Below are 11,520 nucleotides of genomic sequence, written 5' to 3' on the forward strand. Positions count from 1 at the left end.
TGAGCCAAAGCAGCTTTACTTACAAATTCAGTATTAGCAGAGCTTTATCACAAGAAACTAGTGAGCTGTGTTTTTAAAGACTAAAATAAAAAAATTAGGTAGGTAGACTTAATGTTACAGCAGTTGTGTGTGTGGAAGAAAAGCCAACACTGCTCAGCTTTGCGGCGCCGCAGCGAAGCATTGCCACGGGCCTGGGGGCTCTGCCCCTGACTGCAGCAGCCTGGCACTCCTCCCCTAGGGCATGCAGCTCTAACGGGAGGGGCAGGCTTGGGCTAGCCTTGATGTCCATCCTGAATCTTGAAGGGGGAACAGGGCTGAGAAACTGCACAAATGCAGAACACCTTTTCAAAAGCAGCTTTAATCTTGTACCATAGAGAAACCAAAAACCACTACATATTGGCTTCCATTGATGAGAACTTGCAGGTATGATGATTTTTACATTTTTGCAATATATTTACTGAAGTTATGCTGAATAAATGTAAGGAAAACAACTTTATATATTTGGAAAGAAGACTTTAATAGTGTTGTTATATAGAGTATTGGCCAACTCAAGTGGGTCATCTTCTCTTACTGCCGCCATTATTTCCAGTACTTGACTGAAAAAGAAAGATTGATATTAGGAGACAGAAACCCAGTACTGAGTGTACTTCAAACTGCTGCATGTGTATGTACAAGTCACCAAGATTAACCTGGAATAAAAACCTGTGCTGAGAGCAATAGGCAAGGTGCTCAGATATGCAAATAACTTCACTTTTCAGTCACTAACTGCCATTTCCTGAACACTGGTTGCTCACTGGTACAGATTCGTCTTTGGTCTTTTGACTCTTGTTTGGAGGTAATTAAACAGCTTTCTGTTTTGAAGAAGGTGTCATTTTGTGGGTGTCTTTATCAATGCTCTTCATTTTTCAGACTAAAACTCATTAACGTTTCAAGGCCAAAGCTGCACTATGAATAGACTGGTCTATGGCAAAGCTTAAATTCCAGACAGAGCCTTATCTGAGTGTGTGGCTGCCAAAGTAACTCAGTCCTACTTACCCATTCTCTAGCTCAGTTGTGATTAATGTGTTCAGATATTTGCAGTAAACCATAAATTAGGAATTTCCAAAGGCCCATGGCCTTGATACAAGCCAGAAAAAGAAGGCAAAAGAAATGGGATGGATGCCATTAAAACCAAGCCACAACCTGCACTTTTTCTCTGCATTTACTTTCTTGGTTTTGTATCAATCATTCTTAATAAAAGGAGAAGGAGAAAAAAAAAAGCTTTTTGTGGCTAAAAAGTTTTTAAAAATAGCTTCCAAGGGGAGTTGTTCAGTTCTAAATATATATATGAAGATGAAACATCACCATCAAATGGAAAGGTGTCTGGCACCACCAAAAAAAGACGTGGCAAACTCCTCCTGCCAACGGAGCTATATTAAACAGCATACATACCCTAACCTTTAAATGCACTTGGTGGCTTCAATAACTTTTCCTCACACCAGATTTTGCTACTTGAGAAATCTCAAATTCTCAGTTACCATTCTTCAGTTTTCTTAAGGTTTAGGAGGTTTTCAAGTTACTAATCTGCAATTAGTACAGGGTATAATGAATGCTAAAGGGATGCTAATTTTGAAATAAGGCTGAACCAAATGAGATCCTGTTTCATAAAGCAGAAGCCAAATCACAGCACCTGTGTGCCAATCTAGGACAGACCCTGTGCATTGGCAGTTCTGGGGTTTGTGAACACTCCTGTAAGCTACAGCTGAAGCAGCAGACAAAGACGTGGGGGTGTTGCTAACACACAGGCTTGCTGAAATGTTAACAGCAGAGGCTTAGAGGCTCTGCACTTCTGATCAGAAAACTGCTTTAAGTTCATCTCTTCCCCTACTCCAAAATCAGGGACTGACCCTATAAAGTTTAAAACACTGAAGGAGCTCTGCGTGTTACTGTGTGCACTGCACGTTTCAAATGCAAATAAAAATCAAAGGGTATTACAACTGACCTCATTGCATAAGCTACATCTGAACACCAGGAGATGGCACCGTGGAAGCTTAAACTATGCTTTAGCATCATCAGTGGTTTTCTAAGTTTCTTCAGGTCTCCCGAATAGCAGCAAATTCCATTCAGTTCTCAAATAAACTTTTTAGACACCTTGCTAGATCTTTAGTTCTATCCTGAGCAGTATTTCAAAAGCTAGTTGCAAACAAGGAATTCTGAAAATTCAGGCATTTTATCTATCAGTGCTGTTTAATGGAGATAACTAAACATTTTCACTAAAAACAATGGTACATTTTACTGCTTTTCACACCTCTATGAGGAAGTACTGTACTTTCTATACTACTGTACTTTCTGTACTTTCAAACTCTGGCCATAAGGCCCTGGAGTTTTTTTTCACTACTCTATATGTTGGCTGCTGTCACTCATAGCTAAACTCCACAGGCTCCAGTTGTTTGATGCACAGCAGCAGCAGAAATGCCCCTGACCACACGCACGTTGCGGCAGTTCCTGTCACAGGCCTCGTGGCAGGAGCAGTGGCACAGGCACTGCTGGTGCCTCAGCACTGTCCCCTCTGCAGGACTGTCCCTGGATCCCCAGGGCTGGATCAGTTCTACTTGAACAACAGCTGAGTGAAATGAATCCTGAAGTCAGGTTACTTCACAGGGTTTAACCCGTTCTACAGTCTCGAGTGAAAGAATAACAACAGTACTCATTTCACTTTCAGGGAGTTTTTACATCCAGAATTGCTGAAGTGGGGAAATGAAGACTTTCTATTTTTTCCACAGCCTAAAGCATTACCTTGCACAAGTTTCAGTACATTTAGAACTAATTCCTATTTACTACAATACTAATGAACTGATTTTTTTCCTGTGGGATTTGAAGTATTTGAAATACTAGTAGAGTAATACACTTACATTATATGACAGGGTTCGTTTCTGTCCTTCAAGCAGTGTCCTTTCTCCCATTTCTTTTTTGTAGGAAAGGTAGTTTTAACGTATTTTGATCCTGCATGAGTGTTTTTCACTCCACACCAAGGTGCATCTAGTTTAATTTGAAAAAAAGAATTAAGAGTATGCAATTGTTTGAGAATAGCGTGAGGTAGTTTAATCAACTGCTTCTACAGACAAAAGTAGCAATTTCTAAAGTGACTCTTCAATTCAAAATGGCATTTAAGAGATTTGGGCAATTTAACATCTTCACAGTCTTTGGATTTCTATACCATTACCTTCAGGATTTTGCATTTGAAAAAATCAGCAATAGTACATGACACTGATTTCCTCTGACGTGATAAAGACAGCCAGATACACTGCACATGCTCCACAGAAACTTCCCGTAGAACAGGTCTGTACTTCGTGTGCAAATAAAGCTAAGGATTTAGGCAGTTTGTGGTTTTCCTTTCTCAGATTCAGAAGTTAAGTACTGTGTTATTAATAACTGCAATTAACATGACAAAAGAGAGCATGGTATCCCTAGCTGGTCCCTTAAAACGACTGCTCAGTGGGCTGAGAGGAACTCAGGCATTCTTCCACCCATTCCCTTTACAGAGCTGTTGTTCCCAAATGCCATTACTGCTGCCAGAGGCAAAGCTCTCAGCCACTGCCCTGCGCTCGGCACAGCTCCAGCAGGCTCCATTTTAAAAGTTATCCAAGCAGGACTCAGGTGCATTTACAAATCTGGGCTTGTCAATTTGTCCTTTTCATCTCCCCCTGCAATGTCAGGAACTGACACAGCAGCTTATTCCTTCCAGCAGAAGGCTGAAAAGGAATATTTCTGGAGCCTGTAAATTGCTTTCCCAAGTGGAGAAACAGCCAGTCCTTCTCCTGCTCTGAACTCCTTAGGTCCTGATTCTGCTTTATCACTGCTTTTCCAGCATACCTCATTGCCCAGTGGTGATTAAGTCACAAACTGACCAAGATATAAAATCTTACCAGTCTCTATCATTAGTCGTTCACTAGGAATTGATTTCAGTGTTTCCAAGTTGGCTTCTGTCTTCAAAGAACTAGAAAATGAGAGTTTGGTAAAAAAAAAAAAGCTGTATAAAAGTATTTATTTTGAGATGCTTTGTAACAAAGACAGATTCCTAAATAATTTTGTGAATGAATGAGTTTGCTTTTTAGCAATGCTGCCTGTAAATTCAAACTGTGCAGAAAACAGCAGATTTGGAGTTCTGGAAGCCATCTCACCCCAGTCAGCTGCAGAGCCCCTGCCTGCCTGCCCTCACTGGCGACAGCCCCTGTGCCTTACAGAGTGGTGCTGGCTTCTGGCCAGGTGACTGCTGAGAATTCCCACTGCAGAACCAGGAGATGAGGCACTCGGGTTACATTTGCACTACTCCTGCATTTGACATGGCAGTTTAAAATCAGGCTTTTTTAAAACATCTCTCAGACTCCTTCCACATCCAGCAACCCTTCTATTTACAAATAAGGATTGACCTGAGGGTAGTAAAATGGACCTAACACAACACGATGAGCTCACTGAGCTGCAAGGTAAGAACTTTCTATGGCTAACAGACTAATGAGAGCAATTCTAAATCTGTCAGATGATTAAGAGTGAGCTTTGAAAACCTGACCTCATTGTTTGAAAGAAAGCAGTGAGTTCAGTACAGCTGCCATTTCAAATTACTTGTGTTTCTTGTAAAGAACTTACCAGCCATTTATTCCAATATACAGATCCAGATCTATTAGAGCTGCTGCTTGTTCCTTTGTGCCATCAAAGGAATGTACCTAGAACAATACAGATGCACAGATATATGCAACTATAAAGGTACTTCCCTCATTTAAGAATACCTATTAGTTTTTATTTGCATCAAATGCCTTCGACAGCATTCTTTACATATCAGTGTGCACTACGTATCAGTGTGCACTACATACCTATACAAACAGAATGATGGGACTAGGTTCTGAATTTGGGCAAAGTTCAGGCTGGAGTCACCTGAATACTGCAACAGAAGTGGTTACCATGCTTTATTAGTGACACATACATGTAGGAAAGGCCTATCCAGTGATACTCTTTTGGCCCAGGAGTTTCCTGTAGCTGACAGCTGGGAGATCATATTCGGGAAATAATCCTGTGCATGCTGTATTTTCACATTCTTTCCTCAATATTCCCTACAGGGCACTGACAAAGACACAGCATTTTGTCCTCCACAGATTTTAGTCCACTGGAACTCAGTCTGTGTGGTCATTCCAGGGACTGCAGAGGCAAGTGGAGGGTCACAAGTTACAGACGGTGTAATACATCTGGGAACTGCAACTTCTCAGCCTGAGTAAACAAACTGTTCACACTGCTTCCCCATGCTGTGAGGAGAAACCTAAGGACTGAGATACTCTTGTAGGAGGTGTGGTCTGATGTTAGTAGGATAGAATAATCCAAGCATTTATTACTTTTGGAAAACCCAGCCATAATGGAAATCTCTAAGAGCACTGCTGGACCTGCCTAACCATTTCACCCAAAGCTTTTCCTGCTATTCTTCCTGTTAATGCTTTTGAATTAAAAAACATGATCTGAATATCCAAAGGCATAAAGTAATCACAGCAAATCAGAATAAAGTTGCACCTGGATGTAATTTGAAAACAATGTCTAACGTCAGAAGCAAATGTCTGAGGTTATGGCTTCCACTGGGAGCATGCATCTAAATTATCCGTGGTCTGAGTGCACTGCAGTTACAGACACTGGGAATTGGGAAAAGGCCAATATCAGTTATAAGGTGCTTAAACTGTCCATCTGACAGGCCAAGAAAAACTGCTCACGTCAGCTGCAGAGCTTTTTCTCAGCCTATCTTCCTACCTTGCAAAAATCCCCTTGAATAAGCAATAAAAAAAAAATACTACAAGAGACTGGAAAACTTACTGATTAAAGTTACTGAACTAAACTTACTAGTTAAATCCCATAACAGGAAGGTTATCCCAGGTTCTGTGACAAACAATAAATTGCATATTAAGCAAAACCATTCACACACATGCATGTAAATACAACTGCTATGTCAAAGTCCATACTTACCACCCCTCCTACAAATCTATCTCGGTTTCTTCTCATTATGTCTGTGAAATGAAATACATAAACATGTAACAGCTTTTTAACAAAGGTGAAAGATTTTCATATTCAGAATTTGCTCTGGGTATGAAATTCTCAAACAAAACCCACCTAAAAATTCAGCATGTGAGTTTCTACAGTGCAGAAACATAGGCAGTTGCATCTGTTCTGACAAGTCAAACTGTTTTTCAAAATACCTGTAAAATAAATTTTAAAAAATAACCTTTAAACAGAAACTTGGTGTAAGAGCAAATAAAGGCAGTAAAAGAGTTTTTTCCAGCATCTGTCCTCCAGAACCAAAGACAGAATTAGTGGATTTGCCATGCAAAAGCTCCCAGTTGTGCAAGGACTTAACAGAAGCTCACTGCCATGGTGTATTGGCCCTGTAGTGGTCTATGCTGGAAGACAGGTGAGTGGGCAGGAGCATCAGAATGCACACAGACATGCTGAGGGTGCACTCCTGTGTAGTGTGGGTGCTGGAGTTTGGTTTTTTTAATTTGTTTTCAGTGAGAGAGGAACTGACTGTTCTTTCCACAAAGACCTGAACTTCAGGAATGGAAAAGTGTGGATGACCACTGTTTCCAGAAGCACTGGTAAATGTGGTGAGGGTGAGGGAGGAGCACTGCACAGGCCTCTGTAGCCTCAAATGGCCACAATGGCATCAGTGCTGGCTGAGCTGTACCAGCCAAGGAGATCAGCCTTTCCTCTTCTGAGGTGGAACAAATACCAATAGGAGGCACATTACATCTGCTCCGTTCTGCCTATTGTCTTCACTTGTTTCCCCTCCTCTCCTTTGCATGCATCCTTTGCTTTTTGCTCCTTTTTAGCCTTCTCCTAGAGCTGCCTTTGAAGGAGAGGTAACAGCGAGGAAGAGACATTGAGATGTGGGCAGAGGGAAGGTAACTAGGTAGTCAGGTTCCCCAATACAGTTTCCAAAGGAAACATTAGCACTGAACTAACCTATTCATGACATTTGCAGCTAATTCTGCTCTGACAGCATTACCATTCAGCATCTCTGCTGCCATGCTACCCCCAGGCATGCAAAGCACCAGTGCTCAGGAAGCACAGTAGAGGAACTCAAGTCACAGCAGAAGTGCATTGGTGACTCAGTGTTCACATGTCAGCTGAAGGACAAGGCAGGAGAACAATCCTGCCTGTCCCAGCAGGCTGGGGCTCTGTGCACACATGGGATTTCTTTAGGTGTTGCTGTTAAAAACAGTCCAGGGCACTGGGGAATTCCCATTGTCAATTATAGGACACATTTCAAAGGCAAACTCAAACACAACATACTGCTGTGTACCATTCACAAATCAGTCAGGAGAAAGTGGCACTAAACCATTAGTTTGATTTGCATTTTCCTAAAAAACAAACAAAACATGCAAATTGTCATTTAATTTTGTGCCATTTTCACTATTTCCTGTATATTACAGGTTGATATTTCTTGGATCAGTTACCTTCCCTGTTTATCAGTGCAAATTTCTAAGATAAAACAGAAATCAGCTGTAACCTTGAACACTGACATGAAGATTCATGAGAATGCATTACACCTACTTTGAATCGTTGTCTAGGTACTGTGCTTGGTTTAGCTTGTTTGACTAAGTATGAATTAATTGCAACTCATGATTGCTGTTGTGGTTAAATAGCTACAATTGCTTGATTTTGGTGTGGTTTTTTTTTTTTTAAACAGAATACTTGTTTCATATGGGAATAGGTCTTTGAGACTGAGCTGCAAATAAGCTCCTAAGTAACCTACTGACCAGTTTCAATCTAATTTTGAGAAGGGTAGTGGCCTGGAAAGTACAAAGTTTAGTGCCCCTACAGATAGAAAGGTAAATTGAGCTTCTTCCAGTCCTAGCACCGACAAAGCACAACACATGCTGCTACTTGGCCTGACAGAGAGAAAGAGGAGGTGGATGGGGAAGTTATTGAAAGGAAAAAGAATAATAATTAATAAAAATTTAAAAATGCAAACCCGGGAAAAGCATGAAGAAACCAGGTGTTCAGTGACTGGAATGATAACAAACCAACTCAGTAGAGAACTAAGCCTGACTAGTTCTAGTGCTTAAGGAACAACCTTTCTCTTTGGGCGAGTACAGTGTCATTCAATCTGGGCTGATTCTACACTCCTTCTCCATACCAAATGTTCAGAATATTTCTGCATGGTTGGTTGAAGGTTTAGCTCTGCCCATTATGTTCAAATGCTGCAGTATTTTCAGATTTGGGATCAAGACACTAAAGGAGCTGAAGTAAATTGGCCTTGCTGAGGTGGATCTCCAGGCAAACACTTCTGAATTATGGTTCAAGTGATGCTGTTCACTCCTCTTAATTTGGTTAAGAAAACTGTTTCTGTGTCTCTACACCCCACAAACCCCTCCCAGTAGTACAGCAGAAGTGAAACTTCTTTATGCTTACCACTCCATTTCATAGAATCATAAAATCAGCCAGGTTGGAAATGACCTCAAAGATCATCGAGTCCAACCTTACTGTCATTACTAGACCATGGCACTAAGTGCCACATCCAGTCTCATCCTGAAAACCTCCAGGGATGGTGAATCCACCACCTCCCTGGGCAGCCCATTCCAATGTCTGATCACTCTCTTGATAAAAAAATCTCTTCCCAATATCCAACTTAAACCTCCCCTGGCAGAGCTTGAGTCTGTGCCCTCTTGTCCTCCTGCTGGTTGCTTGGGAGAAGAGACCAACCCCCACCTGACTCCAACCTCCTGTCAGGGAGTTGCAGAGGGTGATAAGGTCTCCCCTGAGCCTCCTCTTCTCCAGGCTGAACACCCCCAGCTCCCTCAGCCTCTCCTCATGGCACTTGTGCTCGAGTCCCTTCACCAGCCTCGTTGCTCTTCTCTGGACTCGCTCCAGCACCTCAATATCCTTCCTGAACTGAGGGGCCCAGAACTGAGCACAGGATTCAAGGTTATAATGTGACCTTCACCATAGTATGAAGGTAGTGCCTTCATCTAACTACCATTCAAACCACCATTTTCTGCTGGAAAAGTTTTGTGAATGAAGAAAAATTCTGAGAATAAAAAGGTCTGAGGAATGTTACAACAGAGGAATTTCATCTTTATTAGCTTCTCATCTTTATTAGCTTTTAAACCCAAGAAAAAAGATCGAAAATAGTGTTCATTTTTTTACAGTTGAAAATTATCCAAAAGAAAACACAGCATAACTAACTAGAAAAATAAAGATTAAATATTAAACTAATAGAGGTCATGCTCCAATATTAGCCCCTGGGAAACTACCATACTGCTGCTCTATTGGGGAACTCTGCAGCTGCTGGCTGGCCACCCCTGTGACTGCTGCAACACCTCTGCTCCTGAGCAGCCCAGAGCCAGTGAACTGCCTCCACGCAGTTCACACCCCGCCTTCCTCTCCTTGGTTCATTTATCAAGCATACACTGAATATTAATTTGAAGAATTCACCTTCCAGTCTGCAAAAGGTCATGAAGACCTGACTCCAACCTCACTGCATTCAATTAGCAGAGATAAGACCAACCCCAAACCCTGAGCACGTCTCACAAATGTGTGGAGAAAAAAGGAAAAGTTGTTCACTTAGAAAATACAGGATTTACAAACACAGTGTTTGAGGTACCTACCCTTGAGCTTCGCAACATTTCTTCACTCCCTCATACTTTCTGCTTTTTGTTTTTTTCAATCACCTTCTTCCAACAGCAATTTCCAGCAAGAGCTCTCAATAGATCTCTTAGAAGCTACATTTATGTTTCATATGATTTAGTGAAACATCTTGGACAAAGACTTTCTGCCATTATCAGCCTTAATCAGAAAAGACTCACCTACCACTTGCAAAGTTCCACCCTGTCATCTCCTTCCTCTCAACTCAACTTCAGTGCACCCAATGAGAAGTCACTACAGGTCTCCAGCTGCAGTCCACTGGATGTGGAAACGAGACATTTTTTCTCCAAATAACATCACGTCAGTAAGGATCTTAAAATCTGATACTCCCATCAGTGTTTTCGTTTGCCACAGAAAAGAAACAGGTTATGCTCCAAAGTGTGTTTTGCTGAACTTCGTGCACACTGAATTCTACCAACACAAAAAGTCCTCTCCCCTTTGCTGAGTATCTCACTGTATGTCTGCAGCATTGTGAAGAGATGAACTGCATCTCCTGCTAACATGCAGCAACCAGACAAAACACAACTAACCACTGCCCCCCAGTGCCTGATTCACTCAGAACAGTCACAGGCAACTGCGATTCATTACTCACTCCTCTGATTTGCATGTCACGCTCATCCTTCAGTCAGTTCCCTCTGTAGACAGAAGTTCTCGCTGAATGCAAACTGATTTTAGGGGCTGTGCCTGCGTCTTTCCATCCAGCATGTATTACTTCTCCAGCTCCTGAGATCACCTGTATCACCAGCTCTCAATTATCTGCTCCCAGCTAACATGTCCTTTACTAAAATCTCACTTTTCCTACTGCTGACTGATCCTTTTTGACAGTTATGTTCCTTTCTCCATACCATTCACTCAACAACCCAATTCATTCACATGCTACAGTTATTTTCCCCATGAGTCTCCTAGAGTTCTTCACTATTAGCAAGAATGAACATTTGTCACACTCAGAAATCCACCATTCTGATCAGTTTTACAGAGAAAAACATGCTAAGTCACACCAGGCAGGTGGCAAAATTTAGCACGTGGCACTACTTCAGTGTAGGCCTATTTCTCTAAAATCCTGCTTCTGACATAAAAACCTGGACCCATTCCCTGCAAACTGCAGGGTCTGTACCTGACAAGATAGTAGAATGCAGGATAGAAAACACTCCTGTAAATTGCTACAAGTCAACTTGTAGTCACTGAAAGTTTCTTACTTGAGCTGGATGTCCTTTGGGCAAAACTCCAATCTATCGAAATCTACAAACAGGTAAACAAAAAAACCATTTAGTACTTTTTGATGTTTTCAGTGCAGGTCTAGAAAAAATAAATAAATACTGAAGTACTAAGATAGCACTTACCTAAGCCACATTCGCCAACTGCTATTACCTTTGTCTTGTTTTGTTCAATCAGATTTTTTAACTCAGCTAAATACTGTTCAGGGCTACTCTGCTCAAATTCTCCACAGCGGGTGGGATGGCAGCCAACTGTGCTGTAAAACATGTCTGAAGCAAGACACAATTAGGAGGTTTTAAGTAAATAAAAACAAGAAGAAAATTTACCTAAGGTATAGACAGTATCTGCATCCAGAGGGGGTTTTATTGCTCACAGCCTAAAAAAGCAACTCCCTTTGAACATCTTTATCTTGGCACTAAGATACAGACAGATATTTTACGCTCTAAGAATGTCAGGCTATCCCCAATGAGAGCGTGTGCCTGTGTCTCTTGTTAGTACACAGTGTTTAGTGTACCCCAACACAAAGCTGAACTGTTGGGCTGGACCAGCCCCCAACAAATCATACAACTGTTGAGGCTGCAGAGACCTCTGGAGATGACTTATAAATACAACTTATTCAAGGTGCACCAGGTTGTCCCTGCTGTAAGATCT

At 41.6% G+C, this 11,520-nt stretch overlaps 1 protein-coding gene across 1 annotated transcript in view; it reads right to left on the minus strand.

The window, feature by feature from the left end:
• Positions 1 to 338: 338 nt before the first annotated feature.
• The window catches only part of TATDN1 (TatD DNase domain containing 1), a 14,986-nt gene continuing 3,804 nt past the window's right edge, over positions 339 to 11,520 (minus strand). Inside the window, exons 4-11 of the mRNA XM_009085063.1 lie at positions 10,995 to 11,138; positions 10,851 to 10,893; positions 6,121 to 6,206; positions 5,977 to 6,017; positions 4,624 to 4,700; positions 3,906 to 3,976; positions 2,892 to 3,018; positions 339 to 596 (exon numbers count right to left, since the gene is read on the minus strand). Of these exons, the coding sequence (XP_009083311.1) occupies positions 494 to 596; positions 2,892 to 3,018; positions 3,906 to 3,976; positions 4,624 to 4,700; positions 5,977 to 6,017; positions 6,121 to 6,206; positions 10,851 to 10,893; positions 10,995 to 11,138 (692 nt within the window). The 3' untranslated portion in view covers positions 339 to 493. The remainder of the gene's footprint in view (positions 597 to 2,891; positions 3,019 to 3,905; positions 3,977 to 4,623; positions 4,701 to 5,976; positions 6,018 to 6,120; positions 6,207 to 10,850; positions 10,894 to 10,994; positions 11,139 to 11,520) is intronic.

The sequence above is a fragment of the Acanthisitta chloris genome, unplaced genomic scaffold, assembly GCF_000695815.1.
Source record: "Acanthisitta chloris isolate BGI_N310 unplaced genomic scaffold, ASM69581v1 scaffold31030, whole genome shotgun sequence".
Taxonomy (NCBI): Eukaryota; Metazoa; Chordata; class Aves; order Passeriformes; family Acanthisittidae; genus Acanthisitta; species Acanthisitta chloris.